Source organism: Boeremia exigua (assembly GCF_020726555.1).
Source record: "Boeremia exigua strain MPI-SDFR-AT-0100 chromosome Unknown C7974scaffold_12, whole genome shotgun sequence".
Classification (NCBI taxonomy): Eukaryota; Fungi; Ascomycota; class Dothideomycetes; order Pleosporales; family Didymellaceae; genus Boeremia; species Boeremia exigua.
Genome location: NW_025763529.1, coordinates 1,330,386 through 1,346,454, shown reverse-complemented (window position 1 = coordinate 1,346,454; position 16,069 = coordinate 1,330,386). Strand labels below are relative to the sequence as shown.

The following is a 16,069-nucleotide window of genomic DNA, read 5'->3' as shown; positions in this document are numbered from 1 at the left end:
GTACAGGGCGACAGACGTGCCGTCATTCACACCACCCACCGATTCTCGTTCGAGCTGACCAGGAGGTCGTCGGCGCAATGGCAGGCCAGCAGCAGCAGATCATAGACACCATCTTCTCTATGAAGAGGAAACTACTACGTGGAAACGACTGTACGTCATCATCTGCCTCAGGACCAGTATTGTACAGCGACTCATGTATGCAGCCGACTTGGAAGAAGCAGACTCGCCGTTCGCAAACTACAGACAGGACCTGAAGCGCAAGTCGCAGTATGCGCGCGCCAGCGATCCAGATTTCCTCTCAGACCCTCGACCCTACAAGAAGGTCTGTCTCGTATGTATGCGCTGCCTCGGCACCGACTGACGATGCATAGCGCGTTGAGCACGGCGGCTATCGCAGGTACATTCTGCAGCGCAATCCTCCACGATACGACCCCGACGGCGACATTGTTGAGCCGTCAGACGAGTACGAAGACGAGGACGATCTCGAAGCAGTGGAAGAAAATCCGTACGCAGATATACGCCTAGAAAGTGCGTAGGCATCGTTGTCCAAGCGCAGATTGCAGAGACGCTGACAAGCTATGCAGGGCTACTCAGACCGCTGACATCTGCCGCGGACCTACCAACCCATCGATCTCTGAGCGTTCCATACACCTCCAAGCACCTGACCAATCTGGCGAACGAAGCTGGCGCGCTCTGGCGGAGGGAGCAGATCACAATTGCACGAGCAAAACAGTTGTTTGTGAAGCTGCAAGGAGACTCGGACTTTGCGCCCGCAGCTTTGGCGGCTATGGCGGATGCGCCCCTAGGGAGCTCTTCGTCGAACGGCACGGCGCAAAGAGTCCTCAATGGTGGTGCGCAGCCTACGGCGCACGATGAGGCGCGCGACATGTTGGATGGTGCTCAAGACATTGATATGGAAGACGCGAGACAACTCAATGGACTTGAGGATGACGAGGCCAGACTTGAAACCGGCGCAGAAACGGTCAACGGTACAGCGACGAACGGCACAGCCCACGAAGCAGGCACAGATGGTGCACACCAGCACGACGAAGAAGCACGGTCTGCAGCTGGCGACGATGCCTCTGATGATACATCGCAAGCTGCGCACCGCATGACCACACGCGCGCGAGCTCAAGCAGCGTCAACCCCTTCGCCGCCACATTCACCCTCGAGTCTCGCCGGTCAAATTCACCCATTGTTTCTCTTCTCAACCGATTCGCTTCCCGACCGCGACTTTGGCCTTCCACCGAATGAAGCTGAGGAGACGCGCATGCTGCTGATGGCGTATGTGCAAAAGCAAGAGGAAATCTCGCGTGCGACCTCGGATCTATACCACGGCTTGATGCAGGCAGATAGCATGCGACAGGACGTCTTCACATGGTGCAAAGCAGAGGCTCATATAGGCGAGATGAGTGATGGCGAGGACTGGTGTGATAATGAATACTGGGGTCTTGATCATGACTTGGTCAAAGGTCGTGACGAAGAGGAGGACGAGACGGCAAACACAGGGAAGAAGAGCACAAGACAGAGAAGAAAGCCTGACAAGGAAGACAGATAATGTGGTTCAAGCTTTCGAGGGAGCCGCGCCAACGTCCGGCCTGTCAGTCAGCGACATCGGCGGTCTAATTCAGCAGTAAAAGAGCCGTCTTCTCAATTTTGCCTAACGAAGCGATATACCACGATACCAAGATTTGGAATGCATTTTGTAACTTTAAAGTTTCATCCTCCACAAAGTGCTCCTGCCACATCGACGCATCCCACGTGTCGACGCGCCTTAGCGCGAAGGGGCTGCCCTTTCATTTATGCAACCTCCGTCTCTCCTACCTCAGCTCAAACCAGATGGATTTCGTGCTCAGATGCAACGACCTCAAGTGTCGGACGCAGCTGCATGAGCGTGCCGTTGTCACTACTTGCAGGTATATGCCTTACCCTCGCTTTGCGCCGACCGACTGCTAACAGCTTGGAGCCATGTCTTCTGTACGCAATGCGCGGACACGACTGGCTTGTCGAGATCACAGAGTGCGCACAGAGTCTGCCCAGCATGTGGTGCAGAATTGCAAAACCCAGACGATGTGGTTGTTGCAGGTCTCAACCCATCAGAAGACTACAAGACAAGCGTGTTGAGCGGTCTCAGCCCAACCCTCATCATGGAGTGTGCAAGCCGTAGTTTGGCTTTTCACAGCTACCAAACATCGCAAGAGATCGTCTACCAAGAGCATCTGGCGAAAGGGCTGACGGAGAAGTATAACGTGCTCAGTCAGCAAATGGACCAGCTCATTCACGACGCCAACACTCAAATCAAACTGCTTCAGGATAAGGTGCAAGGCGAGGATCCGTCTATGGATGTCAATCTAGCTCATAGCTGACTCGCGTACAGCCCAGCAAGTAGAAGAAGATAAGCTCTTAGCACAGAACACCGATCTTAGCAACGGATACAGGGACAAGGCTAGAGCGCTACAACGTCAGAAGAAGCAGTACGACTCGCTGAAGGGACAGGTGATGGCGTCTCACGTTGCCAGCGCCGCCGGTGACCAAGCAGAGTTGACACTCCAAACCGCACGCGGCAAGCGCTTCATTGATCGTATGCCGGGTGCGAGATCTGGTAGTGGTGCATACAGTCAGCTAAATGGTGCTGTTCAAATGCCTTCAGGCAGCAGGCCGCACGACAGGCAAGGCAGTGGGAGCTCTGGTAGCAGTGGGCTGCAGCGGGGAGGGGCCGGTGTTGGTCCAGCACCTACTTATGCTTCGCACTTGCAAGGGCGTGGTTTAGGTGGTCGAGCTCACCCTGGTCGTAAGTTCAAGCACTCGCATAGACCTACACTGGGGTTGAATCGTGTCTGACCGTCTTGCAGAATCCGCATCCATCAGCACGCCACGACAGAGTCATCTTCCAGTACTCGGTGGGACACGTCAAGGTCCTATTCTCAATGCGAACATCGGTTCACCCTACCAGGCTTCTCCTATGATGCAGCGTCAGACAGTAGGAGGCAACAGACCAGCCAACGGTCTCGGGAATTCTATGCTCGGTATCCCGCGAGCGTCACGGAGAACTACCGGGCCTTTACAAAGATAGAGAACAAAGCCCAAGATGGTCTTCGTGTGGGCTGCAGTGTTTCGGGTGGTAAGTTGTGCTTGTAAGGCGCCAACACATGAAGGGCGCTAAACGGGTACCTAAGCGTAAGGCCGTGCAATCAGGTGCACCCACAGTCATCATGACGGCCCAACATTGTAGAAATAGGACGAAAACAGATTGTCCAGTGAGACACTGTAAACCTTAATCCAACGTTCATGCCCAGATATCAGATTCACACACAGCCACCCGGAAATCTGTGTATACCCAACTTGGGCTCTACGTGTCTGCCTGAGTGAGAACCCACGCAGCTGTGACGTGCACGTCGTCAACAGCTGCGCGCCGTGACTCTACTTTGAGTGATGCTGTCCTCAGAAGGAGTGCCATGTGGTCTGCTGTCAGCCACGGCGGAGATGGGTGGTTGTCAGGGCCTCAGAGGAGATGTTTGGTGGAGTATTTGGCGTCAGGTAAACCAAGATCCCGTCTCAATGCAGTTGGTTTTGACAAGCGTATGCTCGGGAGTAGTGGCATACTTTTTCGTCTGTGGGTCTTGTGGCTTGAGATGCATACGATGCCTGTTGCACGTGAGACGCATATGCTGCCAGCACTCGCACTCGCTGGCGAGTTCTCAAACTCTAGATCCTGCTTGCTCGATATCATGGTCGAGGTCCACGTACGGGTACTGTCTACCTATCACCACAGCATCCTTCGCAAACAGGGTTATATCGCGCATGATATTGCTCACCGTGTGCTGCAACGAGCGCCCTGTCCGAAGCCTGCAGGCGGCGCAGTATTGGGGACTCGCTCAGGCGGCGTAGCGTTCGCCTCAGGGGCATCCCTGGGTCAACAGGGTTCTCCGTGCTGTTTCAGTGTCTCTGCATATTCTTGTATGTTTTTGGGCGTTCTCGTGTGCGAAGGTTTGCGTTGTCTTTTTTGTCGGCTTCAAGTTTTGAGCGGTGCAGAATGATTGGTCGATGCTCCGCTGCCGTCTGCAAGGTCTCTCCAAGCCTGCAGTAGTGTCAGAGCTTCGTTCTTGACGACGTGCGTAGCTCCGCTATTAAAAATTTGTTTGCTAGGGCAATGGTATGCTTTGGTGTTGGAGTTGCCTCTCATCGCTCATCCCGAGTCAATGTCCTGACGGATGGCAAATTGGGGCTGAGCTCATTGCCACCGCGATGACATGCCATTTATCATCGAGTGTTGGGATGTTGGGTTACTTCATATGATGCCTGTGCTGCAGGTCTTTACCGCTCATCCTGGGATGTGTGTACAACAACCGCTCCGATTCCTGGACTGGAGGATGTCCATTGGCTTGTCTTAAGCGAAGCTACTCCTTCCTATACAGTATGTGGCTTCGAGTGCTGACGCTGTGCTTCGGTCTGTCTTCCAGTAGACTCTTGCAGCACGCTGTGCAGAGTACCTACTTCAGTCCAGTTGTGGCAAGAGGTCGCTACGGCCGCCTGCTGAGCCTCCATGTGATATGACTCCCATCCAATGAGCTGCTAAAAGCTTTCTCCTCAATGCTGATGGGCTTATGAATGTGATCCTGGAGAGACGCGTCTACCCTCTGGGTTGCCCTTGATTCTGAACTGGTTGCCTGGCGGTCGAACCCTACCATGCCAGCTCTGAGTCCTATCGTCAGTAGGCCTGCAATAATGAGTTCCCGAGTCTAGCTATAGAGGTGTGAGGTTTGGCTGAATGTCGAGTAAGGTAGCTGCATAAGTACAGTGGGTGCTACCTAGGTACGGAAGGATAGACCCGACCCGCATGGGTCCGCACAAATGGGAGGTAAAGTGGGTGGGACCCCGTTGAATATTCACCGAAATCTAAGCATCGTCCACTTTCTATCCCACTTTCACGCAAAAAATAACAGAGGCATCACCCAAGGCGAAGATATCGCGTGAAGAGTTGGATAGCGCCTACCCTGCTTTGTTTGACTCGGTACGCTAATGGCGCTATTGCAAACGAACACCGTGCTGGACTCACTCCAGCACTTCCACGTGTGTGGACAACGAGTTTCATACCCTCGAGAGGTATGAGACACATGGTATTGCTTCAGAATATCGTACGACAGCAGCTCAGACTGCCATCGGCCCCTCTTCTTGTGCACAGCCGATGAACCTCAACGTCGACACATCGCGAGCTTGCCTCCGGACCCATCGATAACCGCAATGCTTCCATGGCAGCGACGCATCAAGACTCGGTCACCGGAATATGATCTTTATCCCCGTTCATACAGCAACGTCGGGCTCTTTTGACTGGCTGCCGGCGGAATCGTTCGTCTGGGATCGGCGTGAGGCGAACAAGCCTTGGCCCACGAAGCATAGGCCACAGGCAAGATCAACCCATCTGCCGAAGTGAATTGGGCCTCAATCTCCGCTTGCCCGACAGGCCGTCATGCGATCACATGACAAATGTGCCCGACAAGGCGAAGAGTCGCCTGCCTCGTGCTGATGCTGCCTGGGCTACAACTGCCTTGCAGAGCTTCCGGCCTCCTGTCCCCTCTCTATTCCCACAACAATATAAATCTTACATCGACACCAAGCCTTCGTTGAACGTATCCCGCAACCAAAAAAACACCGGAACTCCTGACATTTTTTTCGTTTTGGACGTTGAACGAAACCAAAGAAAAGCGCAACAAAGGAAAGACTCGACGACATAAGAACGAACGTGGATCCAAGTCTTCTCCATGATATCATGCCAGCCAAGTAGCCCGAAGTCTGAAGGCAGTCGCCGAAGTTGCATGACAACATGATTTAGAAGAACATGGAGAAGACACATAGAGACTGTGCTCAGATACCTGGACAAAAGGAAGAAAGATAAACGAATGACTTGTTGCGGGATAAGCCAGATGTCGGAGCGAGGTTGTACCTCACGGAGCGTTGAGCCGAGTTAGCTGTTCGATCAGCATCAACCGTTGAATCAAAAGGGGGACCCGTTCTGGCAATATCCAGTGCTGTCAATGATGGAGAAGGTATCATCGATTCCACGACTGTCGCATGGTGACAACTGACTGTGGCCCCTCGATGAGTCCCCAACTTCCTCCCAACTTCCAAGGCCAGTCGATATTGAGCTCCTGGGTCGCAACACAGGGTCTTGCGCCAAAGACGAATGTCTTTTGCGATAATGCTTCAGCCGGGCATCTGATCTCTTGAACACCGAGATGCAACCAGCAGCCTTGCACGGGTATGTCCTTCCACCGTTCTGGTGCTTTGACCTGTCATGTCTGGCGAGATTGGTCTTCTTCCATTTCCCTGTAAACTGCCTAGGACAATCGGAACAGTAAAGGACGTCATTACTCGCAACCGAGGTTGATGATAGGGAAGCGCGTCTCGGCGACTGAAGGTCGTTCGGGGACTGGAGGAGTGCGTTCGACGTGAGCCTGCAACGTGTCAGCTTGCTTTACAATCCTGACACGCATCCATGGACACTTACGCATCTGAGAAACCGACCATCTCCTGACTAACAGGGTCCATGGGGCTTACGACAATGTCTGGTAAAGCAACAGTTGTCAACCCATCGTTGTTCCAGGCGCCTGATTGCTGAGATGATGAACAAGCTGTGAACGTCTGAGGAGGCCCCCTCGGCGTATGGCTATAATCAAGAGCTGGATCCACAGATGAGGTGGTATCAAAAGAACCTCCCTGCGAGCCGGGATACGACGTTATCATTCGGGCCAAATTAGCATCATGGCCAGGCATCCTTCCGAAGCTAGTCATCAGGACACTTTGCTGCTCGACGTGGCCTGGCTGCTGTTGTCTGATTCTTTCTTCAGAGAAGTCGATGGCATAGTTGAAGTCAGATTCGGAAGGAGCCCAGGATCCAAAGTGGGTAAGGCCAGCTTGTGCAGCGCCAGTCCCGTAGTAAAGAGCATGCTGCATATTTCTAGCGACGCTATACGGGCCTTGGGGAGCGTGCGTCTGCTGCACAACGCCGGCCGGCGTGCAGAACCAGCCACTGACCTCAGGGGCATTGCCATCTGATCGATGCGAGCTGTTCGAGTAACCCTGATGGTTTCTGTTGCTTGGTGCGCCATACTGCGCGTATTCCTGAGGACGGCTGTACTCAGAATCATCATGCGGGTGGCCTGGGGAGATCTCAGGGTTGACCGTCGTATTGGGCTCCATATACACGTCGTCTGGATAGACGTAGAGGTGTTCAGTGTCAGATCCGACCTCGCTTGGAAAGTCGTCATTGTTCACTGACAGGTATCCGTGATCCGCGTAGTTGGCCATACTTCGACGGTCTGCCGCGGCGGTGAGAAAGGTTATGCGTGCGTCAGCCTACGATTTGGCCGGCGACGCTCCTTTATTTTTTGGTGTGAGAAGCGTTCGGATAAGATACTTGATGAATATTGTGAGTGGTTTGCGTGCGTAGGGCTGTTTGCTGTAGATGCGATGCTTTCCAGATGACAGCTATCAAGAGCCTTGCAGAACGGCTTGTAGATGTGATAAGGGGTAGCAAGAGATGGGATGGTACGATATAAGAGACGAGCGGTGAGCAGTGTGCCAGGAAAGGAAGAGAGGATCGAGTTGTGCGTGGTGACGAGCGAGCGAGTGAGGAGGGTTACTGTAACAGGAGGACTGCGGGCTGCGGCACGAACACCAAAAACAACACTTGGACGGAGTAAAATGTCCTGACTCAACAATACCACGGACGTTGGCAGCAGCGAGAAATAAACGCGACTTTCGGGCAGAACGGTTGTCGGTTCACTGCAGCAGGCAGCACTGTCTCATCAATGCGCACGCACCTACCACGGACGAGGACCTGGCAACATGGAAGTTGAAGCGCTGCTTGACCACAATGAGACGATGGTTTCGATTCTCCTGCCCTTCGGCTCTATGGCCAGCTCCGCGCGTGGCTGTGTACTCGAATCTCTTCACTGGAACCGACGTCAACGTCGAGATCGAGATACCAGTATACAGCAGAGCCGCATCGTCACGCGGGCCGCGTGACAGCAGAGATGCCGCAAAGATCCCAACAGCAGCCGGAAGATGACAGCGCGTACACACAGCCATGGCAAGTACCGTCTAATTGCCACGGCGCAATGTAGCGGTGTGAGTGCCATCCAGGCTTGCTGTACCGAATGCGGGCCGGTGCAATCAGGCGCGCGATGGGACTTCCCCGCCTAGGCGTTGCGACGCCGAACCCAGTCTATCTGTATCATCGTACGAGCAAAGATCTACGGGTACTCATCTGAAGATAGTGGCTGCGTTATGCGCAGTGTCTGATTTGGCATTGCCTCTTTTCCCCGTTCAACACAGCCTGCGCCGCACTTCGCATGGGAAGCTCTGTGGACTGGTCGCTGCGAACACCTGTAGCCTCACTTGTGGCCATGACACGTGGTGACAAGGCGTTTCGCGACGAGTACACGGCTGACTGCTTAGGTTGCCGAGTGGGCCCCAGTCGCTAAGGAAAGTAGTGACGGTGCGCCCTTCGTCAAGACAGCAAAGAGATGGCGACGGATTGTCCGGAACTGAATCGGTCACTGGCAGAATTGGCGAAAGAGGAGAAACTTGACATCGACCGGGAACAATCATCTTTAAGTCACCTCAGCTCACGGCACAGTAGATTCCAAATGTGCGATCCATTGTATGCGCGATGCAGCTCTTTTCCCGGCTGTTAAAGCTTGGGCGAATCAGCATGCAGGACAGGCCCAACATGGCCACCCCTTTGTGCCCGCGAAGCGTCAGATAATTCTCCCTGTCTGTAGCCTTCTGTCGGACAGCCTGTTTCCACAAAGGATCGTCCTATACATACGCACGTATACCCCTTCCACGCTCTTCAGCGGTCGAAGAAGCCCAGGCACAAATGGATATAATGCTGGAAGCTCATGGTCTCTGGTGGAGCCGCCCGCAGCCACTTTCGTACGGCCAATGAGTTTTCGGGATCAAGTCAACCAGGATCGTTCATCCGCGGCACCAGAAAGCGCGCGCCTCGACAGTATCGATTGCTCGCATTCGGAAGCGTCATCACATCCATCTCAGACATCGGGTAGTGGGGCAGCGCAAGCAGATCGGCCGAAATCCGACTCAGCTAATACAGCAAACCACACTTTTTGGGCTTGGAATCTCATGTGAAAGCGCCTTGGGCGGCTTTCATACGTCTAAGATCATGCCCCAAGTTTCCCCGCTTTCTCGAGGAACTGGCGCGTCAGTGATTCTGTATTGAGTCGTCACAATCTTTGGACCTCACAATCCGGCCATTCCTGTTTCAACAAAGCGTCAATACTGTATCAATCCTCGATCGTGTACATGCATCCGTCGTAGCGATCATCGAATCGCTTGGTCTCCGCAAAGTCATCACTCAGTGAAATTCTATGCGGTTTGGGCCATTACAACTCCTTATGTGGTCAACAGTGCTAAACACCATCTCGAGTCTGACTCGAGAATTGCGAAGCCAACGTGGTTACCCGTCGCGGGCCGCCTCGATAGAAGACATTTGTGGTAGAATAAACGGACGGCGCCAGCAAGTAATCTCCACATGGCACGTGCGACTCCACTTTCCAGCGATCATGCGAGTCATGTAACACTTCCACGTTCTACCGTTCGGCTCAACGCTCGCACGAAGCCAAATACATCCAGCATCTTATCATTGCTCCGATGTGTATCTGAAGAATTCACCGCACAGCCACAGTCAAAGCTTCGGGTGGTGCAAATGAAAATTCCGAGCTGTCAGCTGGTAATCGCGCCAGTGCCGCCCTCGTCCTCGTCACTGGATCCGTATAGATAAGCGCTCAAGACTATTGTCCAAGGATCAGCATGAAACGCCATCGAGATCAGATCGTTTGCGCAATTTGCAGGCATCATTGCTATGAATTCTTCCTTGCATCCGGATCTGAGGAGAAGCATCTGTCCGTTCTAGCCTGGTCCAATGGGCAGGGGTCGGACACCTATCGGGCTGGCTCCCCGCCAGCCTCGTGATATCCCTTGACTCGCCCGGGATTTACTCTTATCACCTTAAGCACACCGGCGGCGTTGTGCGACTGTGTTCGGCCAAGCTTTCTGCGAAGCAGATTAAATGGGACGTAGGTGCAGGACTCTCGCTGCACGCGCCTGGCACCCTGTTTGTATATGCAGCACATCCTTTGCCAGGCGAAGATACGGTGTCAATACGCCCAGTTCATCATCAGTATCTCAGTGCTGTACGGTTCCTCATTCGCAAACTGGGACCAAGACATGCAGGTGCTTCTCCAGGACCGAACTTGCTCAACCTGGTCGGACAGGGTTACCCCTGGCCGCAGTCCTGCGTTGTCTTGTGCCCCTTTGAGGCCGCCCTCTCTGAACCAGGGCAAATCCGCGTCGCTTCCGGCGCATTCTCCATAGGCTCGCATCAAGGCATCACTGCGATCTTGCGGTGTATCATGGAGTGAACGAAGAAAGTTGAGGCTTTGATTGTTAAGCTACATTGGTCACTGGATACGATATTTGCCCCTGCCATACCTTCCATCTCCGTCCAGACTGTGGTCAGGGGAGAAGACAGAATGCACCAATACCGACACTGCCCCATGGTCAGGCAACATCAATATGCCTGAGAGGAGTTGTGCCGCAGCAACATCAGCTATGATCTAGATCTTGGTATGGCAACTGCGCGTTGCAATCGCGGGTGCTTCAGACGCTCATGATTGCGCAGAGCATCACTTCGATGGTAGGTGTTCTTGCAAACGAGGCAAGGGTACTCTTTCCGCGACTCGTTTACATGCTCCAACCGGAAGTGGCGTTGCATGTTGCCTGTTCCGTACCGGCCCGTGTAAGCCTTGCCGCAGACTTCGCATTGGGCTGGGGGGTACACCGCCTTCGTCGCAGAGCTTGTCTTTGCCTTACATGCGGTGTTGTCTGGTTCGTCAAATGCATCTGTGCCGCCGCTTCCGCCGTACGCCGCGTCAAATGCATCGAGCGTCGGGGTGAACTCATCGTCACAAGGTGTCCAGGTCAAGTCCTCGTTCATTTGCCAAGTCACACCCAATGTGTCGACGTGTTGGCGAGACCGGTTCTTGGGTGCTGGCCAATGTGGCGGTGCTGCGATCGCCTGCTGCGAGCCTAGTTCTGACACGACCAAAAGAGGGTCTTCCCAGGCCTGTTCCTGGCTTGTGCCAAGCCAGCTGTCGGTCACTGTTGTCACTTCGAGACCATTAGAGGGGACTGAGAAGTCTAGACCCCTGAGCGACTGGTCTATCGTCGTGCGGGAGTCAAAGTGCCCTAGACCACCAACTCGGTCGCTCGGGGGGACGAGGTACTCGTTCGAGTATACAGCATCATTGGGTGACAAGAATCTTTGTCTTGTTGAGGAAGAGATATTGTCGGATGTGTCAGGCGTGAATGGCGGATTAATCGAGGACCTCCGCGAGGTGTTATGTGATGATAAGCCCGGATCAGCGTATGTGAAGCCCTCGGCCAGCGTACTTGTAGAAGAGTATTGGGTAGGTATTGGCTGAGTAAGCCGCGAGGGGTTGTTGCCGTTCCAATGCTGACTGTTCGCATGTTGAGGTTGAGAGTAGTGTCTTCCAGCCTTCTTCGATAATCGATATGAGCCATGCGGCTCGGTGCTTAGAAACTCTTCTTCATACGCTGGCTGTCGAACGAGAAGGTCGGTCCCACTTGGCTCGTACCAGAAGTTCATGTCGTCAACGCCCATGTACTCTCGATGTCGCAGTTGAGGGGCTTTTCGGAACATCCGACAAAAGTAACACTATGCTTCTTGGGAAGAGTTACTTGTGGAAGTAGCTATGTTGGAAGTCCTGCACAGCTGATGCAGGTTTTAGATCTTCGACCTATGACTCTGGTCCCGGGCAGAGTGCAAGTAAGATGTTCTTTGATCAATTGTATCCTCCGCGTCCCATCTCGGGTTTGAATTCTTTGACGTGGTCGGTCTCGAAGTGTGCCTGGTCTGGTACAACAAAAGGAGGTCGGGCGTCTGCACGTAGTCAGTCAGTGTCCAAGTAGGTGGAGGATCGACTAGCGTATATGGACTTACTCTACTCGTACTCTCAATTCGTCGGATTGTAGGTGAATACTGCACTCGTTCATCTTCGCGAGAGGAGAACCGAGTATAATACACCAGATGGATGCAGCAACACAGGACTCGCACAGACTTCGACTGCCATTGAAACGATGCGGGGTCACAAACTATGCAATCTGCAGACGTCCTAAAGGAAGAGTCCGTTAGGAATATGGGACTACCTCTGGAGGTCTGGAGTGGCGACGAACCACCAGCGTGTGCACGGGCTTGGCAAGAGGGACCTTTGTGCTTGACGCGCCATACCAGTGTGCTATTCGTCGCGCGGTCTGGGATACTTCGGTCGGTTTCAAAGAAGGCAAACAGGTACCCCAGCTTGTGCAGTGCACGAGGGACAATGTTTTCATGAAAGTGATCCGAAAGAAGCCTCCAGATTGGTGCCAGAGCTCAGTGCTTCGATCCATAGGTCCAGAGGTTGCAGGGAACATGTTGGGGAATCTGATGGTTCAACTGGCGTGATTTCAGTCGAGCTAGAGTCCTACACATCAGCATGGGAACTGTTCGTCCGAGGTCACATCAGTCGCGAACTCTTGGCGGGCCGGTGCTGGATTCTTGTGCCACGGTGTGAGGAGGTGACCAGGCTGAGGACCGGTGAAGAGAATGTCCGGCCGGACACCTCGGAAGAGCAGAGCGCCTGCCTCCTACAGGCATCGTTACGAGTGGCGATAAATTGTGGCTTGCTTTTGATTTGTGGTCTCTTGGGCGATGCAGTTGCGCTCTCAAAGTCCTGGCAAAGGTGTGCGATGGTTCGTCTGTCCTTGCAGGGCACGGAGCCAATGAGCGTAGTTATCGAGTAGGCAAGCAGCGTCCATACGAAAATTGCGACTGGCATCTTGAGTGCAACATTTGGTGCGCGGCTTAACCAAAATTCTTTCTATCTGCCATCTGGGGATTGGAGCTGATATAATGCTTCCAGCAAGGCCCAGGTGGAAGCCTTTGCACCGACTATCCTACAAACTCTGGTATTGTCTGTTTGGCGGTGTATTTGGTACAAGTATGTCAGACAAAGTGCTGACTATCGCCCGAATTCGGCGAAGGTGTGAATGTCTAACACTGCAGCCTTGCTACGACTGGTCCAAAGTTTCAATGTGGCACGTACCGGACGCATGTACATCAGTGTGTAGACCGCTCTTCGGACACGGGAGGACAGCAGCGATTGTGCAGGGGGGGCGGGGACGCGCAATGGAAGAGAGGCAAATCGAGGAATCGTGCAATTGTGTGGTCGTACACTCTCAAGTTTCTGCGCCACCCTGGTAGAAGGACTACTTGCCAATCTGTATCCTGCAAGGACTCGGGCCTAGTTCAAGGACTTCAACCAGCATGCAGCGAGGCAACCTGTTGCCTTTTGCCCCTCACTCCCCACATTCCAATGGCTTCATGACATCGAAAAAGAAAGCGGCACAAGATGAGCTGAAACTGGACTTCAGCCCATGTCGTAGTCTGATACGACACATCAGGAGGTAGAGGTATGCATGTCGGGGTATTGTTCAGCTCGACCAGCATTGGAACAGCGACGCCATGACGTCATGGTTCTTCATGAATGGGAAGTCACATTCAAGACATGAGCAAACCCCTACAGCTTTCGTGATTATTCCCTGAGAATGCGGCTCCCGGACACAACGAGGCTACATTACTCCTCTATGGCGTCACTAATGTCGACGCTCACGACCTCACATGTACCTCCAACTCAAACGAGTATTCAAAGTATGTTGTAGGACTCGCGGCTGCATAATCTTGCAGCTATCGGGTCTAGATTACTCGGTCCTGCAGTCCTGCGCGCACGATCGTCAGTGTTTGTCACACGTCGCATCTGCATATCAACCTCGAGTCCTGCACTTCCACTAGCAACTTTTGAGTCGGAAAGCGCAACCCTATTGAAAGTCCTGCGTTGGCGTGTCAAACAACTGGATGCAACAACCTTTGGGCCGTTACATTCACCAAGATGCGTTTTTGCCACCCTCTTATTGCATGCCAGCGTTGTATGTGTCACAGTTGGCCACAGCAGCACAGCTGTAGCAAGGCGGCCTCATCTTCACCGGCTGTGAACGCCAGTATGAACTAATTGAGAGCTGTGGGTCTAGCAGCTAACACAGCCAAAGCCCTCCGATACCGAACATCCAAGGTACATCTTGCTTTCGTACGATTGAACCGGATGAACGATTACATATCTTTTATGACTTTTCCTAATATTTGTCGATTTACTGAATGTAAACGAACACTCAGCAGGAGATGGCGCCCCACATTGCCGTGGGCTGGCACATGATTTGTAACTCACCTGCGTGTAAATTTAGCATGATGGCCTGGTCTCTGAACATCCACTATCGCCAACTGTCACGATAATTCGCAGTGGAGTTCCGACTGTGTAGAGTTGCTGACCATTCATAGGACGGAGGTTTGTACCGCGGCAGCGCCGATCCACCGCTGTTCGGGCACACGCGGACTTTGAATCTATGTTCAAGAACGTCATACAAATTCACCAACAAAGCTTCTTGCAAAGCATTGCAGCACCCGCTCACCTTCTTCCACCTTGTTCCTACACCCTCATGATGCTGCGCATAGCACCGAGTACAACAGTATAATAATACATATATTGACAGCGCGGCAATGTCAGATGGCGGGAAGTCGCGCTCGTCGTCTTCATGTGCGTTTCCGTATCGAGCTCTCAGCTCCTTCCACCCATGAACCACCACCAAACCTAGAGAACTGCTGCTGATCCCCCGATAAGTTCATTTCTTCGCAGGCCTGAGCTCAGGCATTCTCTCGGCCGTACTCCTCCAACCCGCCGATCTGCTCAAAACCCGTGTGCAGCAGTCGCGCTCAAGTACACTTCTCGGTACGATTCGCTCCATCGCCAGTGGTCCAAATCCCATACGCCAGTTCTGGCGCGGCACTCTACCTTCCACACTTCGAACAGGATGCGGTTCAGCGTTATATTTCTCATCGCTCAACGCTCTGCGGCGCCGCGCAGCCTTGCTGGCAGCTGGTCGCGCTGATGTAACGATCGTCACTGGAGACCACTCGTCTTCTCTTCCCAAATTGAGCAACACCGCAAACCTAGCTACGGGAGCCGCAGCACGAACATGGGCAGGCTTTATGATGATGCCGATCACGGTGCTGAAGGTCCGGTATGAAAGCAGCTTATACGCATACACAAGCTTGATGGGCGCGTCGAAAGACATATACCGTACTACAGGCCTCAAAGGCTTCTTTGCTGGCTTCGGCGCAACAGCTGTGCGAGACGCGCCCTACGCAGGTCTTTACGTGCTGTTCTACGAACAGTCGAAGCGCCGTCTGTCCGCCCTCGCGACCAAGATCGAGTCTACCGATCCTTCTTCGAATGCGAAACTATCTACGACCACGAGCGCCGGCATCAACTTTGTCTCTGGAGTCGCCGCTGCTGGCCTCGGTACTACGTTCACGAACCCCTTCGATGCGATCAAGACGAGGATTCAGCTCATGCCGGATACGTATACGAATTTGATACAAGCGGGGAAGAAGATGCTCGCTGAAGAGGGACCGAGGAGTCTGCTTGACGGGCTGGGTATCAGAATAGCGAGGAAGGCGATCAGCAGTGCGCTTGCGTGGACTGTGTACGAGGAATTGATTCGCAGGGCAGAGAGAGGCTGGCAGGAAGTCGAGACCGTCTCCTCTGCGAAGGTTGAGGGCAAGGTATAAGGGTGTCACGATATGTACAGTATCATGTTTGCATGGAAATAGGTGTTCGCAGGCAGTTGCATGGAAAGCGATACCTCTACACTCTCCCACACGGTTGGTCGGGCACGAGAAAATTACATACTATTCCAAGGCGTCACCTATCTTTTGTTACTTCATCGAACCTGTCATGCTGCACATTCGAGAAGGGCCGGCGTTGGGCTCTTGTCTCATCGGCCGAGCACGGGTGCCTGACAGACGTCAAGTGCGAATGCTTGCAGGCCATATCCTCGCAGACCAAGTGAGGTCGACTGACCAATCACGCGAGCTTTG

The 16,069-nt window shown here is 53.4% G+C and overlaps 4 protein-coding genes across 4 annotated transcripts; 2 read left to right on the top strand and 2 right to left on the bottom strand.

Annotated features, from left to right (window-relative positions):
• Positions 1 to 77: 77 nt before the first annotated feature.
• Positions 78 to 3,073, top strand: C7974DRAFT_437149 (RXT2-like protein; the record flags this gene model as incomplete). The annotated part of the gene is made up of 7 exons (XM_046145170.1): positions 78 to 150; positions 204 to 322; positions 372 to 528; positions 585 to 1,472; positions 2,068 to 2,325; positions 2,378 to 2,791; positions 2,853 to 3,073. The coding sequence occupies 7 exons, from the start codon at positions 78 to 80 to the stop codon at positions 3,071 to 3,073; spliced, it is 2,130 nt and encodes a 709-aa protein (XP_045992933.1).
• A 2,834-nt stretch (positions 3,074 to 5,907) lies between these two features.
• On the bottom strand, positions 5,908 to 7,542 carry C7974DRAFT_62605 (uncharacterized protein). The gene is made up of 2 exons (XM_046146984.1): positions 6,506 to 7,542; positions 5,908 to 6,452 (listed from the first exon to the last, which is right to left on the bottom strand). The coding sequence occupies exons 1-2, from the start codon at positions 7,303 to 7,305 to the stop codon at positions 5,993 to 5,995; spliced, it is 1,260 nt and encodes a 419-aa protein (XP_045992932.1). The 5' UTR covers positions 7,306 to 7,542; the 3' UTR covers positions 5,908 to 5,992.
• Positions 7,543 to 10,484: 2,942 nt separating this feature from the next.
• Positions 10,485 to 11,957, bottom strand: C7974DRAFT_62551 (uncharacterized protein). Its single transcript, XM_046146983.1, has one exon. The coding sequence runs from the start codon at positions 11,741 to 11,743 to the stop codon at positions 10,631 to 10,633; it is 1,113 nt and encodes a 370-aa protein (XP_045992931.1). The 5' UTR covers positions 11,744 to 11,957; the 3' UTR covers positions 10,485 to 10,630.
• A 2,732-nt stretch (positions 11,958 to 14,689) lies between these two features.
• On the top strand, positions 14,690 to 15,760 carry C7974DRAFT_319958 (mitochondrial carrier domain-containing protein; the record flags this gene model as incomplete). Its single annotated transcript, XM_046138730.1, has 2 exons — positions 14,690 to 14,726; positions 14,811 to 15,760. 2 exons carry the CDS (start codon positions 14,690 to 14,692, stop codon positions 15,758 to 15,760), a joined length of 987 nt encoding a protein of 328 aa, XP_045992930.1.
• Between the last annotated feature and the right edge of the window lie 309 nt (positions 15,761 to 16,069).